General features: G+C 38.4%; 1 protein-coding gene across 4 annotated transcripts in view; it reads left to right on the top strand.

Annotated features, from left to right (window-relative positions):
• LOC103463406 (tensin-3-like) overlaps positions 1 to 17,434 on the top strand; it is a 45,392-nt gene extending 27,958 nt beyond the window's left edge. For all 4 annotated transcript variants that reach the window (XM_008406725.3, XM_008406724.3, XM_081606200.1 and 1 more), the window contains 11 exons: positions 6,530 to 6,674; positions 8,150 to 8,607; positions 10,078 to 10,161; positions 10,319 to 10,450; positions 11,346 to 11,441; positions 13,099 to 13,176; positions 13,556 to 13,633; positions 13,731 to 13,899; positions 14,405 to 14,473; positions 15,349 to 15,378; positions 15,846 to 17,434. In XM_008406725.3, the coding sequence (XP_008404947.2) occupies positions 6,530 to 6,674; positions 8,150 to 8,607; positions 10,078 to 10,161; positions 10,319 to 10,450; positions 11,346 to 11,441; positions 13,099 to 13,176; positions 13,556 to 13,633; positions 13,731 to 13,899; positions 14,405 to 14,473; positions 15,349 to 15,378; positions 15,846 to 15,987 (1,481 nt within the window). In that variant the 3' untranslated portion in view covers positions 15,988 to 17,434. The remainder of the gene's footprint in view (positions 1 to 6,529; positions 6,675 to 8,149; positions 8,608 to 10,077; positions 10,162 to 10,318; positions 10,451 to 11,345; positions 11,442 to 13,098; positions 13,177 to 13,555; positions 13,634 to 13,730; positions 13,900 to 14,404; positions 14,474 to 15,348; positions 15,379 to 15,845) is intronic.
• The last annotated feature ends 261 nt before the right edge of the window (positions 17,435 to 17,695 follow it).

The raw sequence follows: 17,695 nt of genomic DNA, 5'->3' as shown, positions 1-17,695 counted from the left end.
CCATATGTAAACGAAGTCCTAACATATAATATATAACAGTAAAACACTCTAAAATCATGCAGTTGCTGCTAGTTGATTGCTGTTTTACTATAACGCCATGACGACAGAAGTAGTTCTACAGATGACTTGAATGTCCTGAATTTAAAGGTTTTCTTAGATGAAAAAATATATATTATTTTTTATTATGTATCCATATTATTTGTTCATCCAATAGCTTCTTTTGGCTGAATGATTGAGACTTAAAGAAAGCCGCTCTTGAAGTTTTAAGGTCTTTCAGGTGCACTTTGTATTTGCTTACATATATATTTATAATCAGCTGAGTTATGAGGTTATGTTGGTAAATTTGTCCCTCGAGGAGGAGCAAATTCACCAAAAAGCTAGGAATAAAATTAAATAGCCCATTCATCCAGTGTCTTTCACCTCTTTTTGGTTAGAGTGCAAAGAAAACAAACATATCAAAGAGGGACACCCCTCTGTCCAACTATACTCTTCAGTTCAGTCTTGGAAATTCCTATGACAGTAGGGTTATTTAATCTCTCCAGCATGTGCTTTGTCTGTCTTAGGGTCTTCTTTAAGTGGGGCATGCCTGGAAAGCTTTATACCCTATCTTTAAGGGTCCCAGGGTACTTAGATACATCATCTCTTCTACTGGAAACAAAGCCTGAATGACAAGAGTTCCAGCAAAGATGGAGGATTAAAAATATTAATTCTTTGAGTCATAATCTGGTACCAGGGAGCCAAAAAATAAAAACTTTATGGTTCCTTTCTATGTTCATAGCTTGGCATGTCTTGGTAGGTATAGCTCCCAGGTTGAGTAGAGAAAAGGGAAGGTGGTAGGGCAATCTTAATAATGCAAGAATCTTCTCTGAATTGTTATGGGAAAATTAATTGATCATAAATAAAAGCATTCCAGAACTTGTCCTCTTACAGCTAATCATTTTGCTCTTTAAATGTCATTCGAACTTTTTATTTTCTTAATTTCCTGACAGAATAAAGTAGCTAATTCTGCTTGTAAACTGGATTTGAGCGTCACAGGGTAAGCAAAAACATTAAAGGTAACCTCCAGAAACATATTTAGGCTACTGCTGCTCTATTTCTCCAACTTCCAGTGTGTTTTCCAACTGATTTCAGCTTTTCTCCAGAAATGTAAACATACTGGTGTCTATTTTTATAACTTTAGGAACAGATTCAAAATGTTGACATCCATGTCAGCTTGTTTCCTGTGACACCAAGGTTAAAAGGAGGCACATGCTTTCACTAAAAACTAAACTAAACACAACGTAACTCAATTCATCGCCAGCTCCTCTCTTTAATTTATGACATGCGAAGACAAGACGCATGGCAGGAGTCAGTGTCAAAGTGTCTGCATGCCTTTGTCCTCCGTGTCTGTGGCGAGCAGATGGTGGGAGTGGACACACATGCCTGGACAGAGGGGCCTTTTTGAAGCCCTACGAACCCCACCACCTCCTGTCGCTGTCGCTGCTCCATAAAAGGCCACATGTCACCCCTGACCCCGCTGGAATCCGCTCTGATTGGGGGAAAACTCTCGCAGTGACCCAGCAGGAACAATGCTCAGTGGTCAGCAAAACAGAGGGAGGGATGGAGGAAGAGAGGAGGAAGAAATTCCATACACCTCCTCCCCGCCTCCCTCTTTCTGTCCCTCCCTCCATACAAACCCAGAAGTCCAGTGGCGTCACAACACGGCAAGAACAAATGGGGGGCTTATTTTTCCATCTGGGGGATGAAAGGAGTTGTGGATGGGAGAAAAAAACTATCCCGGCTTCAAAAACTTAAGATCTCTTCTGCGAGTGGAGCTCAGGCTGGCTTTTAAAAGGCAGTGCTGAGTAAGGAGGAGGACGTTCGGGGTAAAAAAGGAAGAATTCATTCCCAGCGGGTGGTAGCAGAAAAAGCAACAGGAAGGTGAGAGACCCTGGAAGTTTTGAAATAACCGGCCAGTAACGGGATAACTTCTGGGGCTGTCACCATCATGACTGCATCTCTTGGTATGTACACGCCCACATGAGTGGCAAAAAGCTTAAAAGTTTATTGGGCTGCCTGTTAAAGCTATGATTTCTCAGTGAAATTGGTATTTTTAGACATTTATCTGCTTATTGTATTTATTTTTCTGTGCTGTACTGTTTGTCCTTGAGAAACTGCATGGAGAAGTAGGCACACAAGCCTCTGGCATCTTCAAACAACTATAATTTTTCACCTTTTCCTAGCATTTTACTATATTTTTAAGAACCTGTTTTTTCTTTTTACATCTGTTCTGTGCACATAAAAAAAACAAAAAAAAAAAAAACAAAACACTTACCTCAATCTGCATTCTCCCGGATAGCACCGTCTGCAGCCTGTCTGACATCTCATATTTGCTGGTGGGATGAGGTGGTTTGTTCCACTGCTGCGTTCATGATCTCATCCTGTTAAGGGCTTATTTTGGCCTCCATCGTGTGCTGATGTATTAGTGGTTAACAAAGAGGGGCCGTTTCCCCCCTTTTTTATTTCTGCTCTACTGACCTTGATTGCTTTGAGAAAGCCTTTCTTGTTTTCATTGGGGTGCTTACTGTGGTGACGGTTACCGACAGAGATGTCACAGCCAATCAAAGGCACAACGTTTTCATGCAGATATTCATAGTTTAGCTGTTCTTACAGAATAAGTAAAAACACATCTTGCTTTAATTTTTGGGTTTAATGTCTTGTGCTACTTTTAAATAATCAGAGCCATTTATAATGAGGAATGCAGGTCAACAGAAATGTCTTTTTCCGATGAATCAGTGCAATCAATGCCCAATATTCCAAGTTGGTTATTTTTATATGGCAAATGTTTTTCCCAGCTGCAATTTTGAGACCTGGAATCAGGTTTTCATTTTCTTTAGGCATGAGCATCTAGTCTCTTTAGCTGAAGTGGTCCAGCTGAAGCAGCTTCTTTCTCCTTTTGTGCCTCTATACATCTGGCGGTGGAGAGATTTCAGGTGACTCGGATAACTTGCAGATCTTCCTTCCTTCCTTCCTTCCTTCCTTCCTTCCTTCCTTCCTTCCTTCCTTCCTTCCTTCCTTCCTTCCTTCCTTCCTTCCTTCCTTCCTTCCTTCCTTCCTTCCTTCCTTCCTTCCTTCCTTCCTTCCTTCCTTCCTTCCTTCCTTCCTTCCTTCCTTCCTTCCTTCCTTCCTTCCTTCCTTCCTTCCTTCCTTCCTTCCTTCCTTCCTTCCTTCCTTCCTTCCTTCAATCCTGCATTATAGATGGAGTTCATCTAGATTCTTCAGTCTTAAAAAAATGCAATAACAACTCAGGTCAACTTCTTAATGGAGAAAATCCACAAATCAAAGCTCTCAAAAGCAGGTAGGCTTGACGTGTTGCTGATAAATAAAAGGGTCACTCACAGGTGGTTCAGAATGTGGTAAAAGTTAGAGCAGAAACAGAGCAGCTGCTTTATCTCTGTGAGATCACGCAGAGTACAGCATTGGTCTCGGCACATCCATTTAATGGCTTAATGGGTGAAGACCTTAAGCCAGACTGAGGGGACTGAGCTGGAGGAAGAAGGGGATCCTTCAGACGTATATATGGGGAGAGTTTCCAGAGAAAGAGGATCTGGGAAACCTATTTCCTGTTTTTGGTAGAAAGACATGGGCAACAACAGAATTGAATGTATTACAATTGTATGAATGTACAACAGACAAAATGACGTCTTTGTGTTTTTGAATCTTAACAGCACTACAGAAATTATTATGTTCTCTTTTTAGAGAACATAACTTTTTTTTTCTTATCTGAAGCTGCTTTTCCTGCTTATACTTCTCTGATAAGTCTTTTTTTTTCTGGAGAAGAATAAAACACCCCGCTATTGAATGACTGGAATTCCTGAATAAATCAGGAATGTGTAGGAGAGTTGTGGAAATTCAACACTTTGGTCTGTTTGTTAAACAATAAATTATGAACTACAAGCAGTCCTGTCCTTTTCAGGACAGACTATTCAAAACCAGCAGATAAATTGATATTTGGTTCTTAACTTACCAACTTACTCCTCTCTCTAAACACACAGTTTCCTTTATGTCTTCATTATATTGAATGTATTATGCAACTCTCAGTGTTGCTGTTGTTTGCTCCCTCTTTTAGTGGATAAACCTCCCATTATGTACATCACAGAGCTTATAGCTAACATTAAATAGACACCAGTAAAACCACCTTGTCCTTCTAAATCACACCTTATTCAGATGGTTGAAGTGTGCCCTCAACATGCCTCCATGTCCTGCAGGTGCTTACTAATATTCATTTTAAATCATCCCTTCAGGTCTGGAACTGCTCACCCTGGCCTCAGATCTTATGTCATGGACATTTTTTTCACTTCTAAGCAGCTTTTGCAAAAACCCACTTGTTTTTTTTTGGTAAGGACAGAAGTTTAGATATAGCACAAGTGTGTTTGGGAAGCAGTAGCTGATTTCCCCCTCTTTTGATTCTCTTCTTTAAACATTCACTTTTTTAACGTGACAGATATAAACAGCTGTAAGATGGTCATGCGGGCTCAGTTTTAGCCTCAGTGCGAGTGCAAGTGCTTGTACCCACATTCCTGTGGTCTGTGGGCTGTTTGCCCAGCATAGCTGCTCATGTATTATTGGCTTATTGTATACCATTATTTAATTCTCTTCTTTTTGTTCAACAAGAAGTGTGATCAGACGCGAAGATCCCCAGATGACCTTCTCTTTTGATAAATAGTAACTATTTTCTTGGCAAGCGTGAAGGTATGCCCCCTTTTGTAGTCAGAGCCACGGTACGATCACTCTGTGATGCAGAAAGTATGTGCATGTGTTGTGGGCTGGGGCTGTTGCTGCTGGTGGTTGGCAGACGAGCCCACATGGGTCAGTGTCATCTGGAAAAGGTTTTTCATAAGTTGACCGTAAACTGAAGAGAGGCTTTGTGCTCACTCAAAGCGAAGAGAAATCTGTGCAGTTTCAATACTGGGGTTCTTGTTGTGGTGGTGAAACGGTCTTAATTCTGAACATTGCAATGCATTTACTGTGAAGTTAAAATGACTAAATCAGATGATTTAGACGAAATAGGACTTTTGCAAATTTTTCAGCTTACTCCATTAAAAAAAAAAAGTAAATGTAGAATCGCTTGCAAAAGCTTTCATTCAGTAAGAAACTTGTCTTATATTTTATGTGATCAACCAACATAAAGTATTGCATAATTGTCGAGTGGACTAAAAACAATGCTTTATTTTTAACAAAAAAGACTAAAAAGTTTGGAATCCATATATAGTATGTATTCAGAGCCCCAAAGCTGCTGCTCAGCTGCAAGTGTTTGAGGCCATACTCTAGATTGATCACATTGGAGAGTTTCCGTGTGCATCAAATCTGAAGTCGTTCTACAGATTACATTTAGAAAAAGAAAATAATACATGGTCTATGCTGCAAGATGGCACTGACACCTTGTCTTATGAGTTATTTGCTCATCACTGAGGCAGCAGGTTTGGTAGAAATGTCATTTGGCAGAATAAGCAGCAGATGTGACAAAAACCATGAGGAAAATGATCCATGGGAACTCAGAGAGAAGAAGCTCAGCTGCTTTCCAGGAGCAATCCCAAGAGGGAAAAAAGTGACAGAGACTGTGGGAATGTTTGAGGAATTGTGGTGCTCTCCTCCCCTTTGGTTTAATGTGTTTCCTACAAGCATCAACATCAACAACTTTCCAAGCTGCATACATGCCATAAGACATGTGATGTATCCAGGGATTTATATAAAATCCATTCTTTATTGTAATTTACACTATTCTAATGAATAATAAAAGACTAATTAGTCATAAATTAAATAATTCATGTATTTATTCATTTGTTAAAGTATCTTTTATTTCACTTAAACTAGGTCATCAATTTGAAGGCATAGCTGAGTTGCAATTTGTGGTTAGATCATTTACAAGTAGAAAAATCAAACACAAAATGTAGCTAAATGTAGTTTCAAAAAATCATAAAAATGCAATGAACTGCTAAAACAGGCAGTTTATGCAAATAATCTCAAAATGCTTCGCTTGAATGTTAACACAGTTAACACAGCTGGCAGCGAGCTAACTCCTGCACCTCCTGCACTGCAACAGAGATACGGAGCAGAAGTCGGGAGGGAGGAGGGGCTGAAGTGAGGAGGCTCAGCAGGCCAAACAACGAGCCCTTTATAATGAGTGACTGTTTTCCCCGTGACTCATGGTGCTTCACGATCCTGTTCTTTAGCTTGAGGAGGCTCGTCTGTGTGTTTGCGGAGTGACACAATCAGGACGTCATGTCTGCATGTATGTCCTGACAGCCGCGCACCAGTTCAGCTTCTGCTTCGTACAAAAGCACATCTTGCAACGCAGGATCTGCTGAATTCAACGGCAGATCTGAAAAATGAAGCTGTTCGTTCCTGCTTATATCCCTTATGAGCGAGAAGTTTGTACTGTAAAGCATGACAAATGTGTTTCTATTCTCTCCAACTATAATCCAAAAGTAAACTAGTTTTTTGTTTAGATGTCTAATTGATTCTGCTTTCTCTTTGTCCTTTTGCTCAGAACCCAGAGGTTTCCTGGATGGCATGAACCACTCTGGTGGTTCCGCAGACGGAGATCTGTTCCGATCGGACGTGCCTGTCGCACAGAGGATCTTTGGCTCCTTGAGCTCAGTGTCAACTAGCAGCCCCCTCCAACACACAGACAGGTGAAGGTCTTCAAAATAAGAAGACGTTTCTGAGTCATAAAGTGAACATTTATTTTGTGATTTATCCAGAAAGAAGATGCAGACCGATAAGGGTTGGAAAATAGTAAACAATCCAGAATGTGATTATGCATATACACCGTTGTAGCGTTCGCATGCACCGAGGACTAGAATTTAAAACAGGGATAGTCAAATTTTGACAGTAGCCTCTTGCAACAATGGTGATCTTATGGTGCTTAGATGCACCCTGACTAGATAGATTGAGAAAAAAACAAAAAAACAAGTATAAGAAGGAAAAAAATAAAATGCATGAATGGTTGACAAAGAGAGATATAGTCAGTTTTAAGGACTGCTTATAAATGTAACTTTTTAGTCTTTGTTAATCATGTAGTAGTTTATTTAGCAACAATGATTGTCATTGCATTATTTACTAAAACACTTTCCTCTCTCTTCTCTGTGTCATCATGATGTTCTCACCGCTCTCTGTTAGCTTTAGCATCTAAGTCAGTAAAATTTACATCAAGCATGGGCATAGAGTTCAGGCAGAGTTCATCTGACTGAGCAAATATGTTACTGGCATGCACAGATCCAATCCATGACATGATGTAAATGCATTTGAAATATAATAGCTTACCAAATATTTTGTTCCTTTACAATTGGAGTTCAGCACCCTCTGATGCAGCGATGACCTTTGTGCTTTGATATCTTTCGCATTGATATTTGATTGTTACTCTCGCATACCTCAAGGTAGAACCCGGCTCAAACAAAAGCCGGATTCTTTCAGCTGCTTCAACGGCTATTCAAATATGTCTTTTTATCTCAGCAAAAATACACAAATATAGGAGTGTTAGTTACCCCCACGTTGCAAAATAAAACCATGACTTACGGTTATAAACAGGCTTCACCCTTCCTGGACCAGCAGTAGTCCAGGTTGTTGACACAGAGCTCGTTGGCCCCGTTGATTCATGCAGCTGATTATGATCTGTAGCTTCAACAGAAATTCAAAATCATCAAGCGAGTTTTCAGCTGCGTCTGTGAACCTTTGGCCTCTGCAGCTTCACAAGTCTCACCTGAGACAAAGCGGTTGTTTCCATGTATGGGTCATTCAACTCAAACGGGTTTGACACAATACTTTTATGCTGTGCACAGTCATAAGAGGAGGCTGAAAATATAAAATAAAGTCCTGACATTAAAAACAGCTTAATTATCATCAGAATCTTTTACTGACAATACAGACTATGCCTGTAGCACTTCTGCATGCATGGATTATTTGTATGTGTGTTTTAAATTCATATCACCTAAAGCCTGAATATTTGTGTTGGAGAACTGCACCCACAACCCAGCTCCGTTTGTTTTCTTCTACAGCCCTCCTAAACAGGGAATCTGTGTCAAGGGTTTCTCCAATTTTAGATAGCTTCTTAAATTATTATGTGAAAAAAATATTTCGAACCATGTTGTATCTTTATCTTTACTTGCAGCTCCACTCCGCCTCCTGTGTGGCACAACCGGACACCAAACTCCTTGAACTCGCCGCATCCTCCCCAATCTACACCCCCGCTACTTCTCAGCTCTCCTAATGCGCACAGTTCCCCACGGGGCGCTCAGAGGGGCCGGGGAGGGAGCTCGGGGGACCGCAGTGGAACCGACAGCACAGACTTGTCCTCGTTGTTGTTATTGGGAAACGGCGGCCTGGAGCACAGCCTGCTGGAAGCCGTGGAGGGACTCGGGAATCTGAATCTTGGGGGAGATGCAGGGATCGCTCCCCTACTGCCGGAGAAGAGAAGAACAGGTGAGGTGGGAGAGCTGGGCTCACGATCCCCCTCTCTGAGCGGGTTCTCCAGCCCGCGCAGCGGCAGCAGCCTCAGTATCCCCCTGTCGTCGTCCCTGGCCTCAGATCCATTCAGAGGACTCAGTGGGGCCTCGTCACCCGGAGCAGGTACTCTTAAGTCTTATTTGGTCTCAATTCGGCATCACGCTTGATTTGTTTTCTTCTGATCTGTGTTTATTAAACCCAAATTATATTAAAACTTTACTTAAGGTCCTATACCTATGTTCTCCAAACATATGATGCCATGTACTTGTAGGTAAAACTTTTAGCAACTTAAGTTTTCCAGTAAAGTATGTAAGGTGAACAAAGCGCAATAAGTTAGGGGAAGAGATTGTCCTGCCACTTCTTTTCTTGTCTTTTACTTGTCTAAGAGATAAGTTGTACACCTTTATCCCCTAGTTTTGCTGACCTGTTCAATCCTTTAAATCTTACCTAAAAAAATTCTGTCTGTTTCGCGTTATCTGACTGTAATCTTCAGCTTTCACTGGAGCAGTTCACAGCTGAGCGTGAAGGGGCTGGGATTAGGCTCAGTCCCTCCAAATCCAAGACCACGGTCTTCAGCCAGAAGTAGAAGTGTTTTAAGTATCCTGGGATCTTGTTCACGAATAAGGGAAAAATGGAGAGGGAGATCAGTTGTTGGATTGGTGCAGCATTTGCAGTGATGAAAGCTCTGTCCCAATCTGTTGCGGTGAAGAGAGAGCTGAGCAGAAAGGCGACAGGCTTTTCTTTTACCGGTCGATTTGAGTTCCTACCTTCGTCTGTGGTCCCAAACTTTGGGTAGTGACCGAAAGAACGAGATCACAGATTCACGTAACTGAATGAGATGCCTCCCTAGAGTGTTTAGGCTATTGATTATTGGGTTTTGGTTGTTGATTATTTCGAAGACAAGTATTTTGGCAGCTGTTTAAAATGTAATTTTTAAACAGCTGGGTATTGGCTTGGTTTTGATTTGGACTCTTCAGTAAAAATGCATATTAATCAAAACAAAAACTTCTATAAATGAGTTGTAAAATTGCAGACAAATGAGGCAAAATAGCTTGATAAGAAATCCTTGTATCTATTTAATAATAAATTACTTTTTTGAAAAGTGCCAAAATTAATTTGATTTGATTCAGAGCGGGACACAAATATCCAGAAACCTCCAGAAACCATGGTTTTCTTACAGTAGAGATGAACCTGATTTTATTTTCAGTGGTCAAAAGACTAGAAAACCCACAACTTCATTAATCTTTTTTTTTTTTTTTAAGAAGAATGTCCCAGATAAAAAGTTTTAGTGCACTTCCTCAGATAAAAGACAGTGAAACTTAAAGTCAAGTGAAATAAAACAAAAGAAGAAGAATAAAGTCTGTCCAGATAGAGCAAAGCTTCATAAAAAATATATTTTCTTTAAATATCAAAAGGGTGTCAATGACACCGAATGCCGTCAATTTAACATGTTTGATCATTTGTGCCAAACTTAAAATGACCTCAGTTCACCACCTGTCCAGACTTTGAGAATCTGTCTGATCTTTGCTCCTCATTTTTACCCATCATCACCATCCTGAAAGTTAACGCCAAGCTCTGATTCGTGCCCTACAGACTCTGGCAGTAAGCAGGACACTGTGAAGTTTGTTCAGGACACGTCCAAGTTCTGGTACAAGCCCGACATTTCCAGAGACCAAGGTAAATATTGGCCTTGGAGCAGAAAGCCAGGCGGCCTCCAGTGAGCGTATAATACACCTCTGTGTAAAGTTTTTTTTTTTTTTCTTCCTCTTCAGTATGAATGTGATTTTAACTGTAGCCTTTCACTGCTTCCTCCCTATGTTGACCTTCTGATTAGCCATCGCGGTGCTGAAGGACAAAGAGCCCGGTTCGTTCATCGTCAGAGACAGCCATTCATTTCGCGGGGCGTACGGACTGGCCATGAAGGTGGCCACGCCTCCTCCCTCAGTGGTACACCACAGTAAAAAAGGTGATTGGATTACCTTAGAACTAATGCATGGTTTTGTAATTTTATAGCGGATCTGGGATGTGAAAAATCATAATGAGGAACCATTTAAAATCTTTTTTCACTTTTAATATGATTCATGTCCTTGTATGACTAACATCTCTTCAGGGGGAAACATATTTAAAAAAATGCTGCTGCATTATCAACACCTTATCTAGCTCTTTGTTGAAGCATCTTTTGATTACATTTTTGCATTCAGCCAACAGTTTGTGATCTTGATTTGCCAACATTTACCCACTCTCAGTTTGAAACTCCATCATATTGGGAGGAAATCTCTTTTTTTAAATGGTGCAGAAGATTTTCTCTAAGGCCTAGTTCTGGACTCTGGCTTGGATTTTCTTCTGGTTTGTTTTTTTCTATAACTTTTATAACTTAAATCCATCTTTCACTTCGGCTTGTTAGACAACAGCTTCTGCATTTGGAATAAAACTTGTTCATATTTGAAACTGTTTGTGATTTCATCCTTCTTGACAAAAAGAAAAACAACAAAAACACTGTCCTGTCTAATGGAAATCCGCAGCATGACGCTGCCTCCTCCATGTTTGAGTGTGGCTATAGTTATCTTTTGTGTTTGTATGAGGCACAAGTGGAAATTGTGACCCAAACATTAAAGTTTGTCTTCATCAGACTATGACTCATCTTTCTACTCAAGTTTTGCTTGAAAACATAAAAAATACTCCAGAAATATGGCAAGTAAAGAAAACTCATCCCGGAAATTCCAGGATGCTTCTTAGTGAAATGAGAATCTTTATTTTAAACATTGAAAAAATATATTCTAAGATATCAAATTTAATATAACAATTTCACTTGTAAATGTAGTTCTCTTTTTCTTCTTAAATTCTTTTGTTTTTGTTTTCAGTGGGAGATCTGTCCAGCGAGCTGGTGAGGCACTTCCTGATTGAGTGTACACCTAAAGGAGTTCGTCTTAAAGGCTGCCCCAATGAGCCGTACTTTGGTGAAAATAATTTTCTAAGATTTTTTTTTTCACTATATACTTGTATATATACTTGTATGTAGTCTGGTTTTCGTGCTCACCACCGCACAGAGACGGCCCTTGTAAAAGTGTTCAATGATATCCATATAAATACAGACTGGGAGAACCACAGTGCTGGTTCTGTTGGACCTCAGTGCAGCTTTCGACACTGTTGACCACGACATTTTACTGAATCAACTGGAGAGTTGGGTCGGACTCTCCGGTCCAGTGCTCAACTGGTTTGAATCTTACATAAAGAACAGGGATTTCTTTGTTTCAATCGGAAACTTCTCATCAGAGAGGTCAAAGGTCACATGTGGGGTACCCCAAGGTTCAGTCCTAGGACCCCTTCTTTTCAATATTTATATGCTCCCACTGGCAAAGATTATAACAGGACATAGGATTAGCTACCACAATTATGCGGATGATACACAGCTCTACATCACAATGTCACCAGGTGACTCTGAACCCATCCAATCACTAAATAGATGCTTAGAACAGATCAATGAGTGGATGTGCCAAAACTTTCTCCAGCTGAACAGAAACAAAACTGAAGTTATCTTTGGACCTAAAGAGGAGCGAACCCGAATCAACGGACGGCTTCAGTTATTACAACTAAAAACCAGCGATCAGGCCCGAAACCTGGGATTAGTGATGGACTCTGACCTGAACATTCAGAGCCACATTAAGACAGTCACAAAGTCGGCCTTCTATCACCTGAAGAACATCTCCAGGGTTAGAGGACTGATGTCTCAGCACGATCTAGAGAAACTCATCCATGCGTTTATCTTTAGCCGCATTGATTATTGCAACAGCGCCTTCACAGGTCTGACTAATAAATCAATCAAACAGCTGCAGCTGATCCAGAATGCTGCTGCTCGGGTTCTCACTAAAACCAGGAAGATAGAGCACATAACACCAGTTTTAAAGTCCCTACACTGGCTCCCTGTAGCTCAGAGAATAGACTTTAAAATACTGATATTAGTTTATAAATCACTGAACGGTTTAGCACCACAATACATTAAAGATCTGTTATTACTGTACCAACCGTCTAGACCCCTCAGATCTTCTGGTTCTGGTCTGCTCTGCATCCCCAGAACCAGAACCAGACGAGGAGAAGCCGCATTCAGTTTCTATGCACCACAGATTTGCAACAAACTTCCAGAAAACTGTAAAACAGCTGAAACACCGGGTGCTTTTAAATCTCAACTTAAAACCCACCTGTTTAGAGTTGCTTATGGTTAAATTAGGGTTAGAGTGTCGGTTTTGATGTCTTCCATGTTTTCATGTCTTTAATGTTTTTAATTTCTTTTTCTTTCTTTTTGACGTTTTAATGTTTTATTATTATTTTATTATTATTTTTTTATCTCTTTCTCACTGTTTATTTCTGTTTTTATTTTAATTATGTAAAGCACTTTGAAATGCCTTGCTGCTGAAATGTGCTATACAAATAACATTTGATTTGATTTGATTTTTGTATAGATTAAAATTTTTTTTTTAATAAATAAATTTAAAAACCAACTACAGATTAAACCCAATATTTTGAAATGGTTTTCTGCCCCCCTCTGCTGGCGGTAAAGACAAATTGCAGCTGTCCTTATATGTTTTAATAACATTGAATTTTTCGCTCCTGTGACAGGAAGCCTCACAGCTCTGGTGAGTCAGCACTCCATCACCCCGCTGGCTCTGCCCTGTAAACTCATCCTGCCTGATAGAGGTAAACATCCACAATTTATCCTGGAGGCAGAGCTGAGAGTTTACCTTCTCTGTCTCAGTCAAAATCTTACATTACATTTTAGTCTGGGTTGTTATTGCAGAGTGCTTCCTTTTTTTTTTAAATTTAACAATAACTTCTGTGCTCTACTTTTATTTTTAACACATTTTAACAAACATACTAAAGATTTGTTTGCTTACAGAAACCAGAAATCATTTTAGTAATTCTATCACACGTTAAACATGTTAGATTTCCTGCCAGGCTGGAAAATTTCTTGAGACACTTTTCAGAATAAAATGAATCAGTTTCCATGATGTTTATTTTATTTCTTCTTGCTTTATTGTGACCCCTGTGTGACATCATTGCTGTTTGTGTCCAATAGATCCTTTGGAGGAGCTGAACGACGCGTCGACACAGACAGCAACAAACTCAGCAGCTGAACTTCTCAAACAGGGTGCAGGTAAAACATTTACTGATAATAAAATAGTATTTTGAAGTAACAGACAACTGTGCCTATTTTTGGTGAAATACTCATTTAATGCGTTCTTGGGAGTTAGCGTGCAACGTGTGGTTCCTGGGTTCTGTGGAGCTGGAGTCTCTGACGGGTCAGCAAGCGGTCCAGAAGGCGACCACACTGACACTCTCCATGGACCCTCCACCTCCCTCCACTGTGGTCCACTTCAAAGTGTCGGCGCAGGGAATAACGCTCACAGACAACCAGAGGAAGTGAGCGTTTGATTGGCAACAGCTTGACAACAGAATTGTCACAGTTAGGAATAAGTAAATGGCTTGGTTGCTGAAAGGTTTTGCCATGTTTTGTTCCAAAGTTAACTATTTTTTGATTTTATTTTATGATTTACAGCTTTTATTTGAATCTTTCAGTTGTCTTCCATAAGATTGGATATTCACTCAGTATTCATTCATATTGAATGGCACATAATTGTAAATATGGGTAAAAATCAGAGCAAATTAAATAGTTGAAAATGCTAATTCTGAATGGTTTATTTATGTATTAATAATTTTTTGCTAAGTAAGACTGCAATGTTTAAAATATATATAGTATAGTATAATATGGTATACTTTATAGTGATGTGTTATGTGATAACATATCCATTGTTTTTACAGTTGTACTTTATTTTAATAGTTTTGGGTTTTCGTAAAGGATGCACAGAAACTCAGATTAAGGTAACTGCAAATCAAATCTGATGTGTTGCTGTGTTTGACTCTGCAGGCTGTTCTTCAGGAGACACTACACTGTGAACACTGTTATATTCTGTTCTCTGGACCCACAGGGAAGGAAGTGAGTAATTTCACCAGTCTGACAGCAGCCATGACCTCCAAATGATAACTAAAATCTGCACCAGTTAGTTAAGTTACAGTCACTGATAATTAATAAATATCTGCAAATCAATTCAGTGATTTGAAACAAACGTGGCTAAAAAAAAAAAAAACAACAACAAAGAAATGATTTGAAGCTGTGCCGTCATGTTGAACATACATTACTTTGCTTTTTTACATCCTCCATGAAGTAAGATTTTTTTCTCTATTGTCAGAAACTGTTGATAGTATTTGTTGCCTCAAAATTTGCCTAAAGGAGATATTATGTTCAGGTGGCAGTTATATTCTCACATAAGGCCAGACTGGGTTAGTTATCTTTCTACCATTAATCAATCATCATATAAAAAGATGCATTAATTTGTCAGATATTAAAATTTGCAAATACAGAACTTTTAGAGGGACACGTTGTTTTTTATGGCACAGTAAGCTTGTTTGGATTTTAATGACAGCCTACTTGCTAGACTACTTGTAACAGAGCTACGCATACACAAATACATCATTATCCCAACAAATATGTAACAGCTTTTTATTCTGGTGTGAAGGAATTTTAAGGGTTCAACTCTGACATGTAAATAATCTTACAAAAATATTTTATTACAGAAATGATGCTATAACTGATAGAGAATAAAATAAATTCTTGTTCATAAAATGCATTTCCCTCCCACAATATTTACCATGACAGAGTTCATGCTGCAATTTATTTTAACCTGACTTGGTAAAGACTTCAATAAATGTAACAATTTAGTTATTTAAATAGCACACAATGCTAGATGATGAATTTCATTGTAATCCATCTCTATGATTCCTGATGTCAGTTGTGGTTTCTGTCCTAAATAGGTGGACAAGAGACAGCGTTTCCACAGCCAAGTAAGTTCATTCTTGACAAGTCTTTGTGAGGAGCATGTGCCATGTTGTTTGTTTTTTGCCCTCATACTGAGTTTTCTTATTTCTCATTTTTGAGCTTCGTGTACTTTAACCACTCTTAAATGATTTGAATTTATTATACCAGGAATTAATCTTTAAGACAGAGATAAATGCAATAATTTAAATAAAAGCGAAGGTTCATTTTCAGTAGCCAATGGTTCCTTAAACGGTATGATTCAGTCCCAGTATTTGACACCAGTATTTGTTGGTTTATAACTAAGGCAGACATTTAGAAATACGATTCCTAATGTGATTTGACACACAAATTATTTTGATTTTTCTTTTGTTTTGAATTTTGCAAACATTGCAGGCTCATTTATCTCATACTGTACACTGCTGAAACATCAAAACAACAAAAATAAAACGTAATCCCTTTTTTTTAAGTTAATCATTTGTTTTCCTCCTTCCAGGATTTTTGGATTTGTTGCTAGAAAATCTCAAAGTGAAACTGAAAATGTATGCCATCTGTTTGCTGAGCATGATCCTGAGCAGCCGGCAAGTGCCATCGTCAACTTTGTGTCAAAAGTCATGATTGGATCTCACAAAAAGTGATGGAACAAGGAGATGATCTGCTGCATAAAGAGAACCTGTGGCAAGGATCAAATTCCAGTTGTTGAGTCATTTCACAATTATGGCTAAGTTGCAAAGCCAAAAAAAAAACTTTTATCCCTGACACTCCACGCTGGATTCTGTTGGTTCTTTCTGCAAAATGATTTGTGCCTGCACTGCGGGATTCTTCCAGAGGAGGGAGCCAAGACTCTGCTATCATTGTTCTTACATTGTCGGATAGACGCTTTGCAAGCGTTGACGTGCCTTCCAGCTTTGAAAAAACACTGAATATGAAAGTATAGGCAAGATTTTCCAGACTTTTAAACTATTTTATAATTTAAAGGAATAAAAATATATTTCTTAAAACTAACTTACTAAAATTATACTAGTTTTTACATTAATGGCATAATAAAAGTGGGGTGTCGTCTTCAAGTTGTCACTTTTTGCCTCATCTTATTCACCAGATCCTCGGTTTTACATTTTCTGCCGTATTTTATATTTTTTCTACAATTTCACAAAAAATCTTTTGCTTCCTCCAAAGATTTGCAATTCCTAGCTACACATATCTGAAATTTTTATTGTGTTCAAAACATATTTTTTCAGCCACTCAGGCAAAACAAAAACGAAAAAAAACAGATGTGAACTACCTTTTATTTTATTATACCTGAAATAAATGTTTGTTTTATCAATAATAATAATCCTCCATATATATATATATATATATATATATATATATATATATATATATATATATATATATATATATATATATATAGTTCTAGCAATATAATTTTCATATTTGTACAGTATAATTTATTGTGTTAGTCCGTGTAAAATTTGCTAAAAAGTGATATAACTATATATATTGTTATAACATGATGGTAAAAACATGAAACTAAGTAATAGCTCCATGTTTCTTTTATCTGAGTGGCAGCGCCACACTTTTGTCCAAATTAGCAGCGAATATTTAGACAACAATGACATAAAATATCCAAGATGAAAAAATTTTATCTGAATTTGAATTGTCAAGTTTCTTTGTTGAGCGTTTGTAAAATTTAAAAACAAAGGTTTTTTAACCAAAATGTATTTTTTATAACATTAATTCTATACAGTAGTAAAAAACATTAAAACATAATTTGTACCTCAGTTTGAGTTTTTGGCACATAAACAGATCTAACCACAGCTTCCTGGTAACCACAGGACAATTCATGTCAGTCAAAATGAATAACAACCAACATCAACGGTGTGGTTGTACTTAAGATGTTATTGTGTATTATAACACTCATCCTTCATTAAAGATGTTTAAAAATCTTTGTGCCATGCTATTTTGTGTATTAACACATACTGTACATTAGGATTTCATATAACGGTCACTTTTTAAAAATTGTTCTACTATATGTTTGTACTATATGTTCCTAATATCTAAATACAGGTTTGTTTTATTCCCTTTTCTAGTCTGATTCTCTTTTTTTTTTATTAATTTAGATTTGTGTTGAACTACACACTTATCATCTGCAGCATTATTTATAGCAACATTGTTGAGTTTGTGGGCTGTGCAAAAGATCTTCGCAAATTTATCCTGCCAATTCCAAACTGCTTTTGGTGGAGGCAGTGTCATGGTGTGGGACAGCATCTCTCCTAATGGAAATATAAGGCCAGTCATCAATGGGGCTTTGATCTCAATGTAGAAAAATATTGAGGCTGTATTCTG

The sequence above is a fragment of the Poecilia reticulata genome, chromosome 4 (assembly GCF_904066995.2).
Source record: "Poecilia reticulata chromosome 4, P_reticulata-male-v2, whole genome shotgun sequence".
NCBI classification, from domain to species: domain Eukaryota; kingdom Metazoa; phylum Chordata; class Actinopteri; order Cyprinodontiformes; family Poeciliidae; genus Poecilia; species Poecilia reticulata.
Note: the sequence above shows the minus strand (reverse complement) of the source record. Positions and strands in the feature narration are given on the sequence as shown.